The 23,324-nt window shown below is 43.6% G+C and overlaps 1 protein-coding gene across 4 annotated transcripts in view; it reads left to right on the top strand.

The window, feature by feature from the left end:
- The window catches only part of CACNA1C (calcium voltage-gated channel subunit alpha1 C), a 658,891-nt gene that overhangs the window by 486,413 nt on the left and 149,154 nt on the right, over window positions 1–23,324 (top strand). For all 4 annotated transcript variants that reach the window (XM_049627025.1, XM_049627026.1, XM_049627022.1 and 1 more), the window contains exon 10: window positions 21,814–21,904. In XM_049627025.1, coding sequence (XP_049482982.1) covers window positions 21,814–21,904 — 91 coding nt within the window. The remainder of the gene's footprint in view (window positions 1–21,813; window positions 21,905–23,324) is intronic.

The raw sequence follows: 23,324 nt of genomic DNA, 5'->3' as shown, positions 1-23,324 counted from the left end.
GGAGCTAGTTTGTCATGTCTGGGAGCCCTGTCAACACTTGGCCCCTGCTGTTCAAGGCTTGTTTCTATCCACGACCATAAACACACCAACAAGCAGTCCCTTTACCCTGAAAGGTTCCATGTGTAGAATTCAAGTGACTCTACCTCATTTAATCCCTGCCCTTGTGATTAAGTAACTTATGAAAAAAAAAAAAAAGTTCAGTAGCAATCCCAAACATAGGGCTTTGATGGCTCCATCCTTCAGGATTACTTCATCAAATGGAAATGCACATGCCTCTGGTGATAACTACAGTGTTTCCAAAAGAGATTTATGCTCCCATATAATAGGAAATATTTTGTCCTCTTAAATAACTATAGTACCTGCTGTAAGTGCTGGACTATTAATCATTATGATCACTGTGCATTTAAGTCTTGTGGTTAGTAGGACAGAACTGGAGCCTGGTCAGGAACAACAAAATCACCCTAAAGGACTAGCTCAATAGAAGAGTGGTCCCTTGGGAAGATGAATGGAACTCTTAAAATCAGAAGGCAAAATGTCAGTAGTCGGCTGGGCTGAAGGCAAGGAGAAGAGGGAAAGCTGGAACAGGGAGGGTTGGTCCAGTTAAGCGTTATTCCTGCCTCCCTCTGGGCTACTGTAACCAGTTACCATAGACTGCATGGCTCAAACAAGATTGATTTCTCATACTTCTGGAGGCTGCAAGTCCAAGATCAGAGTGCCAGTGTGGTCAAGTTCTTAGGCAGGGTCCTTTTCCTGTTTATAGAGGGCTGATTTTTTTCTGTGTCCTTACATGGTAAAAAGAGCACAAGCCTTCTCCCTGACCTCTTCTTCTAAGGCTGCTGATCCCAATCCTAAAGGCTCTATACTAATGACCTATGACTTCCCAAAGGTCCCATCTCCAAATACCATCACATTGGTATGTGTTGGGTTTCAACATACGAATTTGGGGTGACACAAACACTCCATTGCAGTGACTTTTCTGTGTGTCCCTGTACTAGGCTCTGGATTCCTTCTTTAGCCAAGTGGATGGCTCCAGCACAATCAGAAAATCACAGAATCCTAAAGTCCTGGGGCACAAAGGGGTCTTCAGGTCACTGAGTCTATCTCCCAGCATCTGGGCAGAGCCACACAGCGTCCAGTCATGCCTTACCAGATGCTAAGAGAAGCATCTGGGTGATTTCTGTAGGACCCTATCTCCTATAAGACTGGTATGTTTCCTGAAGACAGCAAAGGGCGGATTTCCTCCCCACTCACGGTGCTTACAAACTTACTTTTTCTCAGATATGCATGTAGGTTTTAACACTCTCAGGGCAGATCATACAACGTGCTCAAGGACAACATAGTGGGAACTGGGCACAGTCCTCCCAGAACAGAATAATCACTGTTGTTCATTTCTGAACACCTGACTTCAGGCCTACCCTTAGACTTCAATGAAAAGGCCATAAACTTTCCTCCCCCTGCCCCCAGTTTGGATCCACCAGGAGGACCCAGACTATCATGACATTCAGTGTCACCCATCTCAAAGTGGAGGATGAGCAAGAAAAATGTTTGCAATTAAGACTCTATTCACAAAATACAGTCCATGAATGAATGGTCTCCTGCAGAGGTCATCGAGGAAGACCAGAGTGAAAGAGTCAAATGTCCTATTCCAGATGAGATCTCCAGATAGCCTAGGAGAAAAAAAGGAAGACAAATATTTAGCCATGCAGATTCATACTAATATATACTCTTTTCAATAAAGACTTAATTCATATTAGTTCATCAGACTGACAAAAATTACTCCCAGCAAAGATCTTCAGGGACGATTCACTAGGTAGAGCTTTGATGGAAGAAGTTTAAGGTTTGTGCTTTCCAAAAATGTATATTCAAATTTTGATAAGGTCCTTGGTGTTGGTTTGTTTTATTTTTATTTGTTTACAAAAAAAGTATGAATATTAAGATACTTTTTAAACATCTGGACTAAAAAGCCTTTGATGCTCCCTAAATGATGTTCTAAAAACAATTTGCCAAGCATAAAGCTGGTTTTGACTAACATACCCTAAATCTCATACACAGGACTTCACAGTGCCTCATATGCAGGAACACAAGCATTCCAAGATTAGAGGTCAAGAGAAAATATAAACACAGGCCCAAAGCTGTTAAGGAATTATTACAACTTCCCTGGAACTTGTCTGTGCTGTGTTTGGGTGTGATATAATAGATTTGTTCTCAACAACTTACTGACGAGGTGGAAAGCCTTAATTATATGCTTGACAGGCTGGCTTTAAGGGGAAAAGCCTTTGTTTACCTTCCCAATTCCAAGCTTCAAATCAACCTGTCCAACCACTATATCTCATTTCAATGACTCGTGAGATATGATAATGGTATCCACTATCAGGCCAGTTACTATGCTAACAAAATCCTCTGAAATTGCAATACGTACATATAAACACAGACATATATACAAACTTACACACATACACACCTTACACATGGACAAGAAAAAATTGAGGACCCCTTCTAGTCAGAAATATTCAGAGTTGGAGTCTCGTTGTATGTATTATTACTTGCTTCAGTAAGCTGAGTTCAGCTATGATGAGAAGTTTGGCACCACATTTGCTGTGCCCAGCACAGGCAGAGGAAAAGATCCCTGCTATCACCTGAGGGGAGAGCCTCTTCTTGGTGTGAAAAGTAATGCCAATGATAGAGGGCCCTAGCCCCCTTGACCTACAGCCCATTCTGCCATTCAGCAGTGACCGTGAAGTTGCAGTGGTCGGTTGCTGACAATCGGGCAAAACACCCTAGGTTTTCCTCAGGAAGATCCCAAGCTTTAGTAAAAATTGTAGAGCTGCTTTTTAAGCCTCTCAGATGGTATACATTTTCATTATAATTTCCGTAATCACATTAATCCACTTGAGATGAGTTGGGAGTGCAGCAATGTGAGATGAATGGCCCTCACCTTTCTCTCCTAACAGGATGCCAGAGTTTTAGGTGGGAGTAGTCTGTGTGATGTAGTGGTGCTGATTAGGAGCCTGAGAGAAACAGGCCACTGGCTTCCAGGTCCCACTCAGTTACCAACTGGCAATTAGTCCTTCTCAGTCTTCTCATTGGTAAAATGAGGGGTTGGGCCAGACAGCAAAGTCCTCCCCCACCACCCCGCCATGTCTTTTGTTTCTGTACTTCTAAGTTGACATATGTTAGCTTTAGTCCTAGGAGTCTGAACCAAACCTGGATCTCTCCAGTCCATCAAACCCCAGAAGGATTTAATTGATTCTAGAATCCTGCAGTTCCCAGACCCCCAGAATTTGTACTGGGTCTCCTGCAGGATTCCCTGAACTCTGGAAGCAGCCTGTTGTTCCAGAGACCCTCCTGGCACCTATATGCACTCCGATCTCCCTGCCTTGAAATCCCAGCTCCACCATCTGCCTTTGGAACTGCATCAGCTCCGTTTCTACCTGCCCTCCCCTCACCACACCCTCCACCTCTCCTCACTCCCAGAACACCTACTCCAGGCCTGCACCATATATTGTGTCTATTTATTTATCCATCTTATACAATCTACTGGGGCACATACCTTATGAGGGTGGGAATTTTGTATTTTCAGCATTAGCACAGAGCCTGGCAGATAGGCAATGAGTAGCAGTTGGAAAAGGGATGAGAGATGGGGTTCAGAGGGGGAGAGGGAGAAAAGTGTGGTCTTGGCCTGAAAGTCTGAAACTCTGCCATTGGGAACAGATGACTGGGGCCTGCCTTGTCACTGTGTCAGAGCTAAAACCAGGAAGGGCCAGATGTGATCTAGCAGAGGATATATAATGAGTCAGACACACAAATTAATGTTTCGTCTTCCATTTCTGATCTGTCAACATTTCTAACTTCTGCTAGAGGAAAGGCCCATTCCTTGATGTTTTTCTTCAGGTCCTCACCTCTTCTCCACTTTATTCTTCACATTCATCCAGAGAAGTATCAGAAATATCCTTATTTTCTTTCTCTCTCTGGAAGGCCAGCTAGCTGGCTAAGAATGGCAGTCAGGAAATGGTTAAGAGAGTACCAAGAATAAATGCCTAGCTGCTTCTTTAGGATGGGAAAACTGAATACATTTAAGGCTTGAAAAGGTCAACTATCTTCCAAGAGGGCAGAGGTTTGATTTTCATCCATTATGTGGTCTTTGGCATCATGCTCGTTTCATTCACTGGATGCGATGGAGATTTATGGAGTAAATGTTATCACAAGCTGAGACTTAATGAGATCTCAACTGTATCTCCTGGATGTAGTGGAAAGCAACCATTTTGGTAATAAATAGAGAACAGCATCTAATTTGTAAATTCCTCTTTCCGTTTCTAAGTTTAATCAGATCAACGAAACTGAGGGGAAATGTTGACGACCCAAAATTATTTTCCATGCCTCAGTCTGGCCAGGAAGCATCACTCCTAACGGAAATGGCATGTTGCTCTGGCAATGGTAGGGGATGACATTTGTCATTAGACTAACCCAATTGTTGCATATTAAAAAATATATTTAGACAAAAATCTATTTAAAACCAAACTGGAACTGAGGCTCCAATATCGCTGTGACTAGTGTCACTGGTTCATAGAAGCAGAAATTCTTTCCAAGTAAGTTACAGAAATCTGGAGCAGGGGCCACTCTAAAAAGGCCCAGGACCCATATGATTGCACCCAACTGAGATCCAGAGTAAGGCTAGAAGGACCACCATGGTGCCCAGGTTGTGGTCCAAAATAACCTTTTATGGCAAGGCAGAGAGCAGGTTAGGAGACCAGAACACAATCTCTGGCAGGTTCTTGGTTTCATTTAGGGTTTAAAAAAAGAATCCAAGAAGCACAAAAGGGATGTAAATGCAGCTATCTTCTTTCCAATTGTGCTTGAATAGGTTTTCAGGATTCATGATAGTTAAAGATGTTTACAGATTGTCTTCTCACAAGCTGTTAAGCATTTCCAGGCAGGGACCATACCATAGGTAAGTTACTGTTAGCACACAGTAGGAACTTCATGAATATTTCATGAAAGGACTGACAACAATGATGAAGACATGGGGGAAGTTGATGGCCCCAAAGGGAGCTCCATTAACTGCAGCCATCCTTAGGGACTGGCCCTGGGAAAACATATATCATCACTAAGAAGTGTTCAGACTCCAGATGACCTTTTAGATGCAAAGCAAGTGATCCTGAGGTTCTTCTGTTTAGCCTGAATTTTGCTTTTTCATTCCCCAATAAATATATACAGTTCCCAGGCATATTATCTCTAATCCTCACTTAAACCTCCAAGACTGGTATTATTATCTCCATTTTTTCAGATGAGAAAGATAAGGTTCAGATAATTTGCCCAAGGCCAGACAGCCAATACAAGGCTTAGCCAGGACTCACGTCCAGGTCTGTCTGACTCTAAGGACCAGCCTCTTTCTCTTTTGTCAGGCAGGAAAGAGGTGAGCACAAAGAACAAGGTAACCCCCCACCCCCCCCCCTGCCAGAAATACCTGGTGATAAGGAGGGGAAGTAGAAGGGAAAGAAGACCCTGAAAAGTAGGAGACTGATTCGTAGTCTCAGCTCTACTATGAATAGCTCTGTAACCTTGAACAAACCCTTCCCCCTCTAGGCCTCAGTTTCCTAGTATGTAAAAGTAATAATCTCTGGTTTTCTATAAACCCTTGAGCGTTCTGATCCCTTATAGCCCCCTCTGGCACTGTGTTTTTCTTTGAGTCCTATATTCCAGAAGTTATGGGTGTCTGGGCCAGGCAGAGAATATCCTCCTTTTCACAGACCCTGTCTCTGCCCTTCATGGCTGGGCAGCTACAGTTGGCTACAGGATAGACAATGTCCAAAGTTCTTACTAGAACCTTGGGTGGCCTCCCTCCAGCATCCAGCAGCTATGCTTCTGCTCTGTTCCCAGAGCCAATATCCTGATAACTTTGTCTCTACCTTGAAAACATTGAATATTAGGATTTCAGCACTGGAAAGTGTCTCAGAAGCTCATTCCTACTCCCCTGGTGTCTTCATCTATGCATTAAACTCCTGTATAGCATCTATACAATATGGAGTCCATCCCCCCCCCCTTTCTTGAACATTCTGTGAGAGGAACTCACCAACCAGGTCACAAGAAACCCCTTCCATTTTTGTGCAACTCCAGTTTTTATAAAATTCTTCCTTCTCCTGAGCTGACAGGAGACAAGTTGCTATTTAACTTCCACACCCTGGTCTGAGGTGTCAGGGGGCACAACAGTGCCCTCCCGATGGCATTGTTAATTACCCTCGCCTGGCTAATTACTCACACTAATTGCTTCTCTGTCTCTGCTTTCCCTCCTGCCTTACATTTCCATTAGGGCTGTGCTGACATCATTGCCCACATCTTCCCATTGGTCCTCCAAGTAACCTATGAGGGAAGCACTGAGCTGTTAAAACCATGTATCCTTCCCAGACACTGAGTCAGTGCTGAGGAGCACCCTGGAACAAGGCTCCTGACTCTGGCATATACAGTTTCCATGACACTTCTCTGCCTGCGTCTCTTTTTCCCCCACCCCTACGCAGGACATCTTTCCTCACCAGTGCTGACCTCTGTGCTTACTTAGTCCCTCCCATCTGCAAGGAGGCTCACTGTCTGTTTTATTGGAATAAAAAATGGGCTACTGTCTCCTTTCTGCTTCTTCAAGTCAGGCAAATACTCTATCTTCAGTCCTTTCCAGCTAACCATCAGATAAGGATTACTCCCATAATGCAAGCAGCAAAAGCAATAGAGTTGCATGGATCTGCACAAAGTCCCCATGTCCCCTCTATACGGACCACCAACACCTGTTCATCATGCTGTCCACACAACCAGCAGTTCTCTACCTTACTGGAAACACCTGTTCTTTATCCCACCTGCCATGACCATGACTGTGTCCAAAAACCAAAATTTCTGGTGTCCTTCCTTTTGGGTTTGCTGGGCCACTGAACCCATAGCACAAATCCTCATAGAAATGAGGATTCAGAAGGGGTGCAATAACCCAGAGGTGGCACTACACCCCATGCAGGAAGGCCAAGGTGAACCCAAGGTCATGCCTCCCATTTAAAGTTGATTTCTGGAGCATTAGCATTCCCACTTCCTGCCAGTACCTCCAGGCCTTTTGCTTGTTGAAGACAGTGGTTCCTGTTCTCTAGATTTCAAAAACCCTTTCTCTCTTCTAAAGGAGGAACAATCAGCCTCTCCAGCCAGCCCAACTCTCCTGAGAAATTACAGAAGAGTTCTAAGATGAGGGAAAAGAGGGAGGAGGGATGCAGAGTGAATAATTCCTTTGATTCAGATTAAATCTTAAGGGGAACAATTTGGAGGGAGAGTATATTCAGTAGAATAATAAAGTGACATTGTCTGGCAGTAAAATCCACATGTTCTCCTTGCACATTTGGTTTGGGGGTGGTTCCTCCTTCTCTGCCTTGGTTTAGAGTCACCCCCGCTGCTATGGGCATGAGCCACCGTACCCAGCAGTCACTAGTCTGAGCCCTTCTCCAGCATAGCCAAAGAGGGAGGAAGGAGGCTTCAGCAGGTGACTGCGTTCCAGTCCCCGCCCTGATGAAAGGGAGAATGAGTGAAACAGCGCTGACCCTGGCCCCACCCCAGAGATGCTCATCTGGACCCCTCTCTGAGGGTGAAGAAGAGCCATGGAAGAAAGCTGAATGGGGGTGTGTGCTAACCAGTAATTGTGAGTGGCCTCTGGGCCTCCAGCAGAAGTCATGGGCCTGCAACACTGCCTATCTGGTTTCCCAGGGAAATCAGTGTGGTGCCACGGAAGGTGCCCTGCTTTCTGAGAGCTGTGGTGGAAAGAAAAGGACAGGAAAGTAAAGCAGAAAAAAGCAGGTGAGTCAATGAGGTGTGGCTCTTCCCTCCATTCACCAGCCAAAGTCAAAGGCACCATTGGCTGGGGGAGCAGCAGCGAGCAGAGGACTGACAAGACTGCATCCTCTGCTCACACGAAGCCTCAGTCTCCTCATCTAGAAATTGTGAATGAAGACACCTTCCCTGGCTGTCTCCCCAGGTGGTTGTGAGAATTAAATGGCATGGTTTCCCAAGAGTAACAACAGTGCTGTGCTCTTCCTAATGAGCAGAGAATGAACTGTAAATATACCAGAGCACTGAACTACATGGTACAAATAGTACCTGTTTGGGGAGGAAGAATGCTGTGATTCTGTTGGTCCAAGAAGGCCTCGGGAAGACAATAGGACTTGGAGGGAAAGAGGGTCTTATGCCCGTGGAGGAGCCCAGGGGACATTGCAGCAAAGACCAGATGTAGGTGGGTACACAGTTGCTGGCAAGCACCTTGCATGTGTTAGGCTCTCCACAAAATGGCATCAAACCAAGCTAACCCAGTGTGGCATGCTCCAGAGGTCAAGAGGAGAGCTGAATGCCTGGCCCTGAGCATTCAGTAGGTAGAGATAGAATAAGGCCAAATCACAGGGGGCTCAGGAGGTAGGCTGCAGGTTCTGTGTGGTGCATGGCAGTGATGTGACATGATGAAATGATGCCTAGGGAAGGCTCCCCAAACAGATGAGAGTATCAGGTAAGGGCTCCAAGAACCCCTTCTGTCTGGGCCCAGCCATACCCCTCACAAACAATCCACAACATGGTGTTGCATCAATAAGAGCACACTTCTTGTAAATCTCAGTTTATTTTTCTAAGCAAAAGAAACCTTAGGAATCTCTTCTCAAACCCCCAGCAAAGGCTTGCAAACTCCCAATAACAAGCAACTCCTCGCCTCTCAAGGCAGCCAGGCCACTTCAGAAATGTTTCTTACATTAGGGAAAAATCTTTATCCCTCCAGTTCTTTGATGCCTTTTCCTTGTAGAACTACTCTAAGCCGGCAATATCTTCCCTCCAAGTGAAAAGACTTCAAATATTTGAAGAAGGTGATGCCTCCTAACCTACGTTAGACTAAAGGTTTCTAATTTCTTCCTGGAACATGACATACAGCCCCCCCACCATCCCAGAGCTACCCCCCTGGCTGCTACCCCTCTGTGAATGTGGTCCTGAGCTCTGAACCCCATCCTAACAGGATCTGACTGATGCAGAGGAGGGGAGAACTGCTTTCCTGGGTCTTCATCCAAGGCAGGGGGCCTAGGATCTTGTGAAGTGACACTGTAGAAGGACCTTTCAGTGCCACATGTGGGCCATTAAAATAACAATATGGACCCAAGACTACATCCTCACCCCAGCAAGCAGGAGGAAAATCACAACTGCAATCCTCCAGCAGGTGGAGTTGGGAGATTAATTAAAGGACTTGCCACAGAAGGGGGCAAGCTGATTGATATCCTGACAGCTGCCCATAAACTCATTCATGAAATGATGGGGCTGAAGAGGCACCATGGGGTTGGGAGCTAAAGTGACTCACTTCACATAAATGCCATTAATGGAGGCAGCCTAGAAATTTAAGGCAGCAATTTACTTGCATGCTGGAAGGGAAGGCAAAGCTAAGACCCTTCCCAAGAGGTGGTGCTCCTTATTTGGGGCAGCTCCTGCTCTGTGGGTACCCACATCCTTCGAGATTGTGCCGGGCTCCTGGAGGGCTTCTTGCAGGAATCTGACCTGAGTCAAAATTATCTCAAGCAGCGGAAAACAGTGAAAGGGAAGACAGAGCCCAAGAAAAAGAGAAAATGAGCCTGAATCATGAGTTCTATATAGCCTCTGTAGACAGCAAGAACAGGGCACAAAGTGTAAACCTCATCCACAGTGGAACTTTTGGATTCCAGACAAGAGGAGGGAGCTCTGGGCCTCTGCTCAGCTATGATGTTCCAGGGTGGACTTTCAGCCTCCCCATGATGTGAGGGAATGGCAAGTGAGAAAGGCAGCAGTGCTGGATGTGGGGAGAGGACTCTTCCTCTACCACCAACCAGCCTTGTGACCCCAGGCAAGTCACTGACCTTCTCTGGACCTTAACATTCCCATCTGTAAAATGAAGTCTGCCCTACCTGCAATGCAGGTATGATTCAGATCTCCCTTTGCAGTGGAGAAACTGAGCCACAAAGGGATGAAATACCATGTCTAAGGAACAGAACTCCAAAGTGGCAGAGACAGGATTCAAACTCAGGCCACCTGGCTCCAGAGCCCATGCTCCTAACATGCTGCTCTGCTTACTGCCTCTTCCTCTTTGTCCAGGAGAGCTGACAGGGAAGCCCTGGGCAGGGTCATGAAATAAATGGCTTCTCCCAAGGACCTCCACCTGCACTTTCTGCTCCCCTTCTCCTCTCAGGGATCCAGACACACTTGTAGGGCTCTCTAGTCCTCTCTAATGATTGGGAAAGGGCTTTGAGAGGGGAGACAGCATAACATCTACCACAGTTCAAATGCTGGATGTTATTAGCTGCCTGCTTTGAATAAATGACTTAATTCTCTAAGCCTCAAGTTCCTGATCTATAAAATGGGAATATATAATGGAAACATATAATCCCTCGTAGTATTGTTTGAAGCTTGAATCAGTTAGCATATGTAAAGTGCATGGAATAGTAGCTGTTATTATTCTTACTATTTCTTAATACTATTAGTATTAGGATAGAAATGGCAGATACTACTATTACACGTCCAAGAGTCTTTGCACTCTGAAGGGACAAGACCCTAAAATGAAGGAATGACCAGTAGACATCACTGGACTGAGTTGGAGAGGGATTGAGGACACAAGTCATTCTCTGTCCTTGTTATATCATACCACATGGGTGACCATGTACTGCGAAACCAGGCTTTGGGAATTATACTGTTCCCCACAGCCTAAAAGTAGTTTGTACCTAAAAAAATTGAGTTTCCAAAGGGATCCTACACAGAAAGGCCACCATCATCCATGTCCAGAAGATCCCATCTCAACCCCAATGGCTTCAGTGAGCTCTGTTTTCCTTGGGGATGTCCATGCCCTCCTGTGTGGCCGGATGTCCTGTTTCCCCCATGGTCCCAAGGGCCTGAGAATGTTCCACACTGCCCTGCCATTACTAATGAAGGTGGGGCAGGGTGAGGGAGGAAGAGGAAAGAGCCATGGGCTAAAGTTCAGACATTTGTTTGACCCAGCTAAACTTCCTTCCCCTGCCTCCTCCTGCCACTGCCCACCTCCCCCTACCCACATCCATGGCCCGACTCAGTGGCACCACAATTGTGGAGAGAAATTTTCTGCTTGGGAGCACTGGATGTTTATAGCCTGCTGAAAGCAGAGCGACCCTGGTTTTCTTCCTTGGATTATGGCTGCAGATCAAGGGCAGGCATTTATGCCTCCTCCCAGTTTATAGCAGTAATAATAATGATGGCACATCGTGCTTATATTGTGCCTTTTTAATAAGGCCACTTTGTTTGGCTTCTTAATATTTAATCGTGTTTTATATTTACTTTTTGATAGCTTAACATCAACCAGGTTTTAATTGCTTATATAGGGGAAGCCTTGCTGGGCCTGGGCTGGCAGGAAGCTTCTGAGAAGGCTCTGGAGGCTATGGCACCTTTCTCTATGACCTTTCAACCCAGATAGGCTGCCATAGCTGGGCTCCATTTTGCTTTCTCTCTCCATATCTCTTTCCTCTTCTTGGCTACAATCTACTTTTCTCCTCTCCTTCTCCCTCTCTTTCTTTCCCTTTGAAGAGACCTATAATTCATCATCTAATTTAATTTGTTAATGTAAGAGATGAAGAAAATGAGACCCCAAATAATCATGTGGCTTATACAGGATTTGGAGCTATTTCATGGCAAGACCAAGGAAGGGTCATCTTTGGTATTTCCTAGACTCACAGTACTAGGGAGATTCCCAAGACTCTCAGTTGGATAAAGACATATAAAGAGCTCCTTCACGCATCAGCCTGAGTCTGTATTTGACCATATGTTTGATCTATCAAACTACAGAAAAGTAGTAAGGAATAACTTTCCGAGTTATTTTTTCTGCAAGAGAAAATGAAATGAAATAATGAAATGAAATGAAATGAAATGAAATGAAATGAAATGAAATGAAATGAAACATAACATAATTTCTTCCAAGAGAGTATCCTGGGGCAGTAACCACAACCAGAATGCTGTGGGACAAAAGCCATGCCCACTGTAATACCCTGCATCACTAGTTCTTATCAATTAGTTCTCTCATGTATTTGAGCAGTTATTCTGGAGGTTTTCTGATGTACCCAGGAAAGCCCTGGACACAATGCCAGTCATGCTCTACCATTTACTACCTTTCACCCTGGACAAGTAAGTTCTTGTCCAAGAAAGACTACCCTTTCACTTAACCATGGGATACTACTATCTATCCTGGACCAGAGGGCTACACTGGTCAGGCTCCTGACAGAAAACAGACATACTCATTAAGTGGGCGATATAAGGAGAGGTTAATAAAAAAAAAAATGCAGGAAGGTTTAAGGAAGTCAACAAGGGATAGCACAGTATCCTAGAGATAGCACCTATAGACCTGCTGGAAGAACCTGATGGACAAAGTGAGAGAGCAGTTTCCATAAGTCAGAGAGGGTGGTCATGAGGAGAGGGTCATGTGACCAGACCTGTGGCCTTCAGCAATAGGATGCAGCCACTCTGTACCACCCTGAACATGCCACCAGGGAAATGAATACCCCAGCCTCACTTTCCTCAGGCTTCATAGACGTCCTGCTGGCACTCCTTATTGGTTGACCCAGCACAAAGCCCTAGTATAGGAGAGGTTTTTGTTTTTTTTTACAAAGATCAGCCTTCTGGACTACAGGGCATAGCAGAAAGGGATGGAGGGTGTATCTGAAGGACAAACCCTCAAGATGTCCAGCATATTAGGAGTGCCCTTAAAACTCTGTGAAGATAGAAAGTGTTATTATAGTTCCATATTTAATACCACTAGGATCTGAAAGGGAGTCCAGAGAATTCTAATATAAAGACTCTGGCCTTGAGGAAAGTATAACTTAGGGAGATAAATCTAATATTGTACAGCAAACTATAAGAAAAACAGATTAATTTAGTTGGTAATATTAGCAAATACTTACAGTACTTACCATTTTGTAAGGTTTTTATAAATATTATTTCACTTAATCCTTACTAGAACTTCATGAAATAAATAGTATCATTAACCTCTTTTTACATATAAGGGAACCTCAGAAAGGTTAAATAACTCACCAGAGTTTCATGGCTACGAGAGGGTGAAAATAGAACTTGAATTCACATTTTGATTTTAAATTCTCATGGATCCAAATGTTCCAGGAACTCAGAATAGGGGACTCAGTGACAGTAGGTGGTCCTGAAAAGCTCCACAAATGAGAACTGGGTCTCCAGTAATGGATGAAATTTGACTAGTTGAGGAGTCAGCACATTGTTTTTCTCTAAAAGACCAGTTAGTAATTATTTTAGGCTTTGCAGGCCACACAGAGCCTGTATTGCAACCACTCAGCTTTGCTGCTATAGTGTGAAAGCCACCATGAACATACATAAGCAAAAAAACATAGCTGTGTTCCAGTAAAACTTTATTTACAACGTCACTCCTCATCAGGGAAATACAAATAAAAACCACACTGAGATATCACCTCACACTAGTCAGAGTGGCTAAAATGAACAAATCAGGAGACTATAGATGCTGGAGAGGATGTGGAGAAAAGAGAACCCTCTTGCACTGTTGGTGGGAATGCAACACTGTTGCATTTGCCACTGTTGGTGGCAAACTGGTGCAGCCACTCTGGAAAACAGTATGGAGGTTCTTCAAAAAATTAAAATAGACCTACCCTATGACCCAGCAATGACACTGCTAGGAATTTACCCAAGGGATACAGGAGTGCTGATGCACAGGGGCACTTGTACCCCAATGTTTATAGCAGCACTTTCAACAATAGCCAAATTATGGAAAGAACCCAAATGTCCATCAACTGATGAATGGGTAAACAAGTTGTGGTTTATATACACAATGGAATACTACTTGGCAATGAGAAAGAATGAAATATGGCCTTTTGTAACAACGTGGATGGAACTGGAGAATGTTATGCTAAGTGAAATAAGTCATACAGAGAAAGACAGATACCATATGTCTTCACTCTCATGTGGAGCCTAAGAAACTTAACAGAAGACCATGGGGGAGGGGAGGGGGGAAAAAGTTACAGAGAGGGAAGGAGGCAAACCATAAGAGACTCTTAAATACTGAAAACAAACTGAGGGTTGATGGGGGGGGGGGAAGTGGGTGATGGACATTGAGGAGGGCACCTGTTGGGATGAGCACTGGGTGTTGTATGGAAACCAATTTGACAATAAATTTCATATTAAAAATTAAAAAAAAAAAACAAGCAGAAGTCTGGATTTGGCCCAAGGGCTATTGTTTCCTGACCCCTGAAATATGTGAAGAGGAGGTGGACAGGGTATTATCTATGATATATCTTCAAAAGCCCAGAGGTTAGAATAAAGATGGTACATTCAAGGGACAATGAGAGGGAGGCCCAACTTGGGCAGAGGATTTCTGCAGGAAGTAACAGGAAATAAGGATTAATCAATAGCATTTTAGTCAGATAGGGCTGCCCTAACAAAGTACCACAGATACGGTGACTTTAACAACAGAACATTACTGTCTCACAGTTCTAGAAGCTAGAAATCCAAGATCAACATGTCACCAGGGTAAGTTTCTTCTAAGGGCCCTGAGGGAAGGGCCTACTCCAGGTCTCTCTCCATGGCTTATGGATGGCCATCTTCTCCCTGTGTCTTCACATTATCTTCTCTCTGTATGTCTCTGTGTCCAGATTTCTTCTTCTGATCAGCATACCAGTCATATTGGTTTGAACCTGCCATCATTGTATCATTTTAACTTAATTACTTCTTGAAAGACCCTTTCTGCCAATACAACTACACTCTGAGCTACAGGGGCTAGGACTTCATATGAATTTCTAAGGGGCACTCACAGCCATTACAGATAGCATGGAGCCAGATTACGGGGAGTTTTAGATTCCAGATTAGAGTCAGTGGGATAGGAAATTAGGAATCTTTTTGCATGTTAGCCATAATTCTGATTAGTAGTTTGAGAAAATGAATACTAATTATACCATTCATATACAAAAAAAGACAATAAAATGGGCATCTGCCAATTAAATAGCAAAGTAAATTGTTCAGTTCATACAAGAGTGCATGGAAGCCTGAGAAACTAGATCCTGGCAGTCTGGCAGACCCAGAATTCAGCCCATTGGCACCATACAGCACTGCACAGCACTGGAGAAGTTCAGGTTGGGTGAGAAATGCCTTCAGCTCTGTGGGCTTCTGACACCTCTGCCACTGCCTGGGATGTCTGGCCCTGAAACACCAACCCTCTCCCAACAAAAGGAGATAAATGATTGACAAAAGTTCATGAGTTCTCTGACCTTGGGTAATGAGATGAGTAGCTAAATTCCAAACTGAAAACCAAGCATTTCTCTGGGCAGATCTCAAGAGAGGCCAGCCATTCCTACTGAAAGTCACAACCGAACATTGCAAAACCCCATCCCTGGGACAGTGGGTGACCAAAGATTTTAGAACTAGGCAAATTTCTTCATCTCTCCTAGGTCCATTTTTCATTTCCTCACATGGATCTTTGCTCTAATGTCACTCAGTCTATTGTGATGCATAAAAATATCTGAGACAGACAGCCTCAAGAAGCAAGGCCAGATATTTTATGTGTGGATGGTTCTCCACATATCTCCCCCTAGCCTTGGGATAGGAAGGAAGGAGGGGAAAAAGGGAGGAGGAAAAAAACAGTAAAGGAAGAGATGCCTAAGAAGATATTGCTTACGGTTTCCTTTGTGGATTAATTGCTAAGTAACCATAGTGACTTTCTTTTTCTTTATCAAAACCAATGTTGCTCTTACTCTCAAACTTTGGTCAGAGCCCCTTCTGGAGTCATTTTTTATTTGTGTGGATGAGTATAGCCATCTTTGAACACACTTATTGCATCATGATAGCTAAATTAGATCTAATTTTTTTTTCTTACAGAAGACATGAATGCTAACACACTGGAACAACCTGGAGTAGATTTACCACTTGGTCATTTTTTTAAAGTAGTATAAGGAACTGACTGGAGACATTAGTCTTACAGAGAGCTTCTCTGTTGACCATAGTTTTGGAAAGCCTGGCCAGCTGATCTGTGCAGCCATGCTTTCAAAGCACTATCTTGTGTTTAATGGGAGATTCTTAAATTTTAGTAAACCTTCAGAGGGTTTGCAAAGCCAAATGTACCAGGAACTGTCGATCTTCACCATGGCTTAGATCTAGTGCTACTTTCCCAGCATGATTACCAGATTCAGATTATCCCACATAGAAAATGGCTTATTATAATCCCCCCAGTATCCACACAGCTTTTCTCCAAGTAGGTTGGGAGAAACACTGGTTACTGTGAAACAAGAACTGTGCACCTCCCTTGAAACATAGAAATCATCTACCAGGGACAGCTGGGTGGCTCAGTTGGTTAGGTATTCAACCCTTTATTTCAGCTCAGGTCATGATCTCAGGGTAGTGGGATCAAGCCCCACATTGGGCTCCACGTGGATATCATGCATGGAGCCTGCTTAAGATTCTCTCTCTCCTTCTGCCTCTCTATCTCAAATTAAAAAAAAAATCTACCAAGTACTGTTCAAACAAGAGTTGCCACCAAAAGAAAATGTTTGGGGGAGAGAAGACATTAATTCAAGATGTAATCAGTTGGTGAGGTGGAGTCTACACAACTCATTGTAGTAGTTGTGATATTACTAAATGTGTAATTATGTTATCCACCACCTACAATGGCAGTTGTTAATTACTCTTCCAGGAAAATCTCATTTCTTTGGGAATCTTCTCAACAGAAGTCAAGGGACAGGATAGTCCAGAAACCCAGATTTGATCCATAGTACCTGCTAACGATGAAATTAGAAAGTTATAAAACTAGCTTCCTCTCCCACATTCTTTCTCAGTATTCTCCTTACTAAATCCATTCAAAAAGTACATTTTATTCCACAGAGGGTATGTTGTTATGACACTGTCTGCAGATGAGCAGACATCAAGCTTCACTTCACAAGGCATATAGAGGGTTGCCTTTAGAGGAGAGGTGCCCTCAGGCACCAGGGTTCTTTTCCATCTTTTGGCCTTAGTTTCCAACCAATTCACTGTCTGAATGGCCAAAGAAGAGTCAGAGTCTCCAGCTCATCCATAGAATAAATATCTAACAATTATAATTCTCAACTTTCAACAGTTCGGGCACTCAGATTTCAAGAAGGAATCCAAGTCTCTCTCTCTCTCTCTCTCTCTCTCTCTCTCTCTCTCTCTCTCTAGGGCAACAAATCCCTTAAAGAATCAACTGTGATCCTGCTGTCTAAGCCCTTAGAAATAGAAACACAAACTGCATTTTCACCCATCTTATTCTCTTAGGTATTTACAGGATAAACTGTCACAAATAGGTGCTAATATTAATATGTTAATGTATTGCTCCTTCCAAGTGAGATATTTTCATTTCAGCAAGGAACCTTCAGATATATGACTTGACCCAACAGAGCAGACCTAGCAGACACTACTGAACACTCTTAAGGGAAAGAATTTAGATGCTCTTCATATAACTTGCCAAACAGATGGCTGCCAACTTTGCCCATATGAGATACCAGCCCTGGTCAAATTCAGTTATACACTGAGTGACATGTATTTATCAAGCTCTATTGTTTTAAAAGTTATCATGCAGTTATTTCTGAAATCAAACAATATGGGACAGTACTCATACCAAAGCCAGAAGCTGAATAATGCTTCTGTATAACAGGTCCCAATGTTCTGAGCTTTCCTTCACTGACCAAGTGTCTCTTGTTTCCCAAGACAACTGTGTGAACAAACTTGGTGACTGGCAGACTATGTTGACCCCTTTACACCTCCAAACAAAAGATCACTCATTATAAGATGCTTACTTCAGTGAATGTTATCATTATAAATTGAGACATATCTTCTGCTAGAAAGTAATTGGAACCAAGTCATTCATTTCAGTTCCTAACCTTCAAGGCTTTTCTTATATAGGATTTTTGAGAAGTGAGAAAAAATGCTACTGTTGTAAAGTGTCTGCTTATTCTAAGCTTTGTGTTTTAAAGATGTGTGTTTGGGACATGGCCCTTTACCTAGGTTAAAAATAAGCCTGACCCTTTTCAATCATGAACCAGTCTTCAGAATTCTCACTAACAAGCAACATTCAAGGATAGCCATTGAATGTGATCCAAGTTCCAGGGGAAGTGGATAAAATAAAGAAGCACCTAAAAACTTGGATTGACCTTCCTCTTCATGCCCTTTCCTGGAACTGATGGGACTACCTACCCATTTCTCATCAGGGCACATGCTTCCTTTCCTGAGTGGTAACAGATTTTCCACCTCATTAATAAGTTGTGACTAAGCCTCACTCACCACTGGTCCCCAGCAATCTCCATAGAGGCCTGGCAGAGGTGCAGTCAACACTAATTTTGTCAGAATGGGAAAATTCTCTTTCTCTGGAATTAGATAAAGCATTTGACATCCAGAACTCAAAGTCTGTTGCAGAATACAGAACTCCCCCTCTTCCATTTGTGGCAATCAGCGTTTTTACAATCTCCTTAGTACCTTCTTCTTCAACCAGAGCCCAGAGCCAAAAGAAGCTTACACAACTCTTCTCCCTTATACACCAAACTCCTCAAAAGACCACCCATTGACAAGCAACTGAGCAACTTCTTTGCCTGTTTAAACTGATTGAAAGCAGATATGTATGTGTTGAATATGATCAGGCCTGAAGCACTTGGTGGATCTTTATTGAATGGGACTGAGTAGTTGAATTGGACAAAGGAACAAATAGATCCATGGATTGCTTTCCATCTGCAAGTGACATGATCTGGGTGTAAGTAGTAAGAGAGGGGTGGATCCACTACAGGTGGGGAAGAGGTCAAGTCACCTGGCTATTGGGTAAGAGTGACAGGGCACACCAATGCTGTAGTTTGATTTTAGCAGTTACCCCAGTGGAGCCTGTAAAAGAGGCACCTCCCTAAGGAGGCAGCAGGGCTGGGTGATAGCATCTCCTAGGAAACTCTTCCCTCAAAGCCACTAGCTAGATAGACCAGTGTAGACTGAAGCTTCTTCTGGAGTAATTCCTTCTCCTCAGGGTCCATCTTTTGTTTTGTGTCATTAATTCATGTAATTTGGGGTTTTGGTTCTATTTTGTTATGTTTTCTTGTGTGTTTTTGATTTATTGCTTTTTACAATTTTCTTAGTTTATGTTCAGGGATTAAAATGGATGTTCTATGTGAAAGCTGAGTTCCTTGTTTCTTTCTTTTGCCCGTGGCTGACTGCATGCTCTCTGTTGATGTCTTGTTCCTGGTCTTGACTCCATCTTGTCTGTGAAAGGAAGCACTCCAGCGGGCTTGCTTGATCAGAAGAAAGGGAAGTTTTCTTGGTTTAGTCACTCCACAGAAACCCATGGTAATGTTCCCCTGTGTTCTATGTGTGTAAATATGCATTGGTACATACCAGACTGGAGGGGAGGGTATTTTTCTTGATGGCTTGTGATACAGTGGTCCTGTATGTGTGTGTATGTGTGTATGTGTGTGTGTCTGTGTGTGTGTGTGTGTGTGTGTGTAAGGGTATGGTAACCTGCCCCACTCAAATCCAGTGCCTTATCATCTCTTAATATGTATAAAGTCAGCAAACATGACTTTATACATGACAAAACAAACAGCAAAGCTGATTGCAGCAGCTATTCCTTTATGGAACCCTTCCTTTGGATAGTACCACCCAAGATTAAGGTCACTGTAAATGCCAACTTGATACTGATACAGGCAGTTCCTTGATTTAGAAGATGATATGGTTCCTCCTTAAAGCCCAGGCATACCCACTTCTAATTTGGTTGTCTTTCCAAGCCTAGCACCATCCCCATCATACTACTCCAGTAGCACAAAAGGGGCTCTCTGGGAGCAAAGTGTCTCAAAGTCAGAGCTCTATAACTTTAAAGAATGATGCCTGAAGAATTAAAGTAACCTTAGGTCAGAGAGGGCCAGAGATAGATGAAGTGAAAGAGTGAAGGCTCTTCAATTGTATGAAGGCTCTTCAATTGTATGAATGTATGTATGGATGTAACAAGGAACCTGGCAAGCTCTGAAAGTGCTGTCTTCCTTGCTTACAGTGCTAAAACCATCCCTAAGGTCTGGCCTCACATACCAGCTCCCTCAGACATCAGGCTACAAAGGGAGTCTAAATGCTATAAAATTGAACACCATCATTTGGCTATTCACCATGCTCCTTTGATGCTTCCAGAGCCTTATTTGGCTATAAGAGCCCTGTCTTACGGTGTAGAGTGAGGAGTTGGTCAATAAGGGACAATTGAGATGAGCATGGTGAAGGGGGTCATGATACTTGTGCTTCCAACCAAGTCCTACTCCAAACCCACTGTGTGAATGTGAGAATCTCCCCTTCCCTGTTTTGTAAAGTGAAGGGAACAAGTTATAGCTGGGTAATATCTAAAGTCTCATCCAATGACAACCTTCTTTGAAATGGCATCCAGATTTCTTTTTACCCAACTGTATTAAAAGTGAATCCTAGGGTGGAGAGGTCAAACATATGGTAAGTCATGGGTTCCTATTTGTATCTTGCATGTTCCTGAAAGGAGTGTCTTCTCACCCACCCATCTTGTCTTCATCCAAAATAAAAGAACCTTGGAAATTTTCCATCCAACAACATTATCCATATAACCAGTAGAAGCTTCTCCTGGGCTGTGGTGGCCCCATGGCAATTTGTCACATGGTGCCACATCACCTGATACCATACCCTCATTAACTGAAAATTCTGTTGCTGCTGAGGGTTAGTGATTTTCTCACCACATGAGGAGTTCTGTTCTGCAAGAAGAATGGAACCAGGACCAATGCTATAATGTTCTGAAGAACAAGGGTTACCAAAAATAAAACTTGTTGTGTCATATTAAAAGGGTAAGAAATGGTGGAGAAGAAGAATTCTCTTGAGAATTCTCTTGAGTAAAACTTTTATTTGGAATAGAGAATAATAATAAATGGCTCCTCTAAGCCACCACACTGGGTTGCAAGCTAGATGACTCCTGCTGCTTTGGAAATCTAGCCCACTGCTGCCTCGGGAAGAGAGTGTAGATTGGACAGGTTGGCACCAGTGGAATTAGATGGTTTATATCCAAAGTCAGCCTGTTGGGATGGGAACGTCAGATTTACTGGAAGGGGAAATAATATCCCAACCTATCTTTAGTCTATCTTCAAGTCACATTTAAATTTAATTGGTGGATTCCACAGTTTTGATCCTCATTCTTGGTATCTGTAGTGCTAGTTTGAATCTTAGTACATGATTCTGGTAATAGCCATTTATTTCAAGCTCCCTATTTCAGGTATGGTCCTAGATACACCCAGTATGCACTACAAGACAGGGAGCAGTCTTCCACATCCATATAGTAGTTCATGAGGCAACAAAAACACCCTTTCTACAAATAAGCTGGATTCTAAATTTGGGGATGAAGCCCCTTAGAATTGATGGGTGGGGAAGAAAGCAAAATAAAATATTTTCATGAAAGCTCTTCTTTTTATGGTTAGTAGTGGATGCAAATAGAAAACTTTTCTATTGTAGGAAAAGGTAGAAAAGGATTCAGTGGTCACTGTTTTCAAGAAGCAAATGATCTTATCACCATATTTCCTCCCAAATCCTATGAGTTTGAGTGTCCTTGGCAGCAAAACTTACCCTAGACAAGCATCAGGCATGTTGGTCAAGGAAACCCCCAAAGTTGGCCATGGCACTGTTCACAGCAGCACCACTGTACCCCACTATTAGATGCTGCTCAGGCTTTCATCCTCCCAAGCAGCACACAGTCTTTGAATAGGGTGTTGTGCAAACTAATGCTCTTCTCTCCCCTTTCCTTCCCACCCTCAATGCCTTGCATCCCTTTGACTCTTATAGTGAGCATGCCCACAAGTGAGACCGAGTCTGTCAACACCGAAAACGTGGCTGGAGGTGACATCGAGGGAGAGAACTGCGGGGCCAGGCTGGCGTGAGTAGGCACGGAGAGCCCAGGGACTGGGGCTTTTCCAGGTGTGCGGGAAGGGATGCTGTGTCCTGAAATCACAATGGCTTGGCCCATCGTGGTTGAGGCAGAGGTCAGAGAAACATAAATCTCAGGTGGTGACTTGTGTGAGAAAAGACTGCCCTGGGTTGAGTATGGCTCCTAGGCAGGGGGAAGAGTCTTAACATTAAAGCCAGTCTCCAATTCTGCACTCCTGTAAGGGTCTGACTCATGGGTTTCAAGCCCCTGTGCATTACATCAGTGAAATATCGAGTGGTGGGGGGTTAGAGGTGGCTCCAAAGTCTGTTTCTTCCCAGCCTCTCTCACCCCCTGTCACATGAGACACCTATGTGAGGGTCCCTGGGTCCTGCTGGTAAATGTGACCTGGAATAAGAGGATACAGGTAAGAAAATAACCTGGGAGCTAATAAACATGTTGGTCCTTATCTGCAACTCTAGTTACCCACCTAGTAAAGGGAAATAGAGATTCCTGAAGTGCAACCTTGAGTTATTGCAGAATTCGTCAGTGTTTAGCCTGGAACGTGGCCAGTCACCTCCTCCAAAAGCAGCTCCAGCCTAGATACCTATGACTTCCCTTTCCCTGGGTCAGACCCCAGGGCCTAGGCTTTGGTAAGTGACTGGCCCAGGACTGGGCCAGGTGAATAGAGGAACAGTTCACACATGAATTATCACAATCACCCATCTTAGTTTTATCTTAAAAATGGAAACCAGTAGTCCCTGGGAAATGTTCCTCCACCAAAGAATGAAGGGAAAAAATAGTTTAACTGCTAAAAATAAGCAAACTGCTGGTTCTGTTACCAGCATCTCAGCAGAGTCCAAAGATTAAAGTTATATTTTGTCAGGGATTCACATTGACCTTGGGAATGAGGCCTCATGGAACATTCGGGATCTGCTTTGGGAAGTGGAACTTACTCTTCTTGTTGACTTTGTGGTATAAGAACTGTAAACTCACCTTGGTCCCTGAAAAGCACTGCATGCAGAAGGCTCTGAGTAGGACCAGTCCCAAATAAAATTAGTTTCAAAATCATTCCATCAGTGAAACAGTATCTTATTTCACCCTTCATTCCTGAAATGACTCAATGGTGTGAGCAAACCCCAACACTTTTAAAAAGTTTCTCCATATATAAGTCTAAACAGAAGCCATGCCAGCCTTGAGAATGATCTCCAAGCCAAAGGAGAAGGGAAAACAAGGCTTAAGAACAGACCAGCTCTTGCAACTTCTATTTCCAGGGTACACAGGGCCTTCAGTATCACTCACTCTGACAGTGGCACCAGGGAGTCTGCACTGCAGATTTCTCGGCATCATTGGGAAGCAATTATTGTCAAAATGTTGTTAAAATACGGGGCTAATTACATTTTTAAACAGCAGTCCAAGCCTTTCCCTCTTC

Source organism: Panthera uncia, chromosome B4 (genome assembly GCF_023721935.1).
Source record: "Panthera uncia isolate 11264 chromosome B4, Puncia_PCG_1.0, whole genome shotgun sequence".
In the NCBI taxonomy this organism is placed as follows: Eukaryota; Metazoa; Chordata; class Mammalia; order Carnivora; family Felidae; genus Panthera; species Panthera uncia.
Note: the sequence above shows the minus strand (reverse complement) of the source record. Positions and strands in the feature narration are given on the sequence as shown.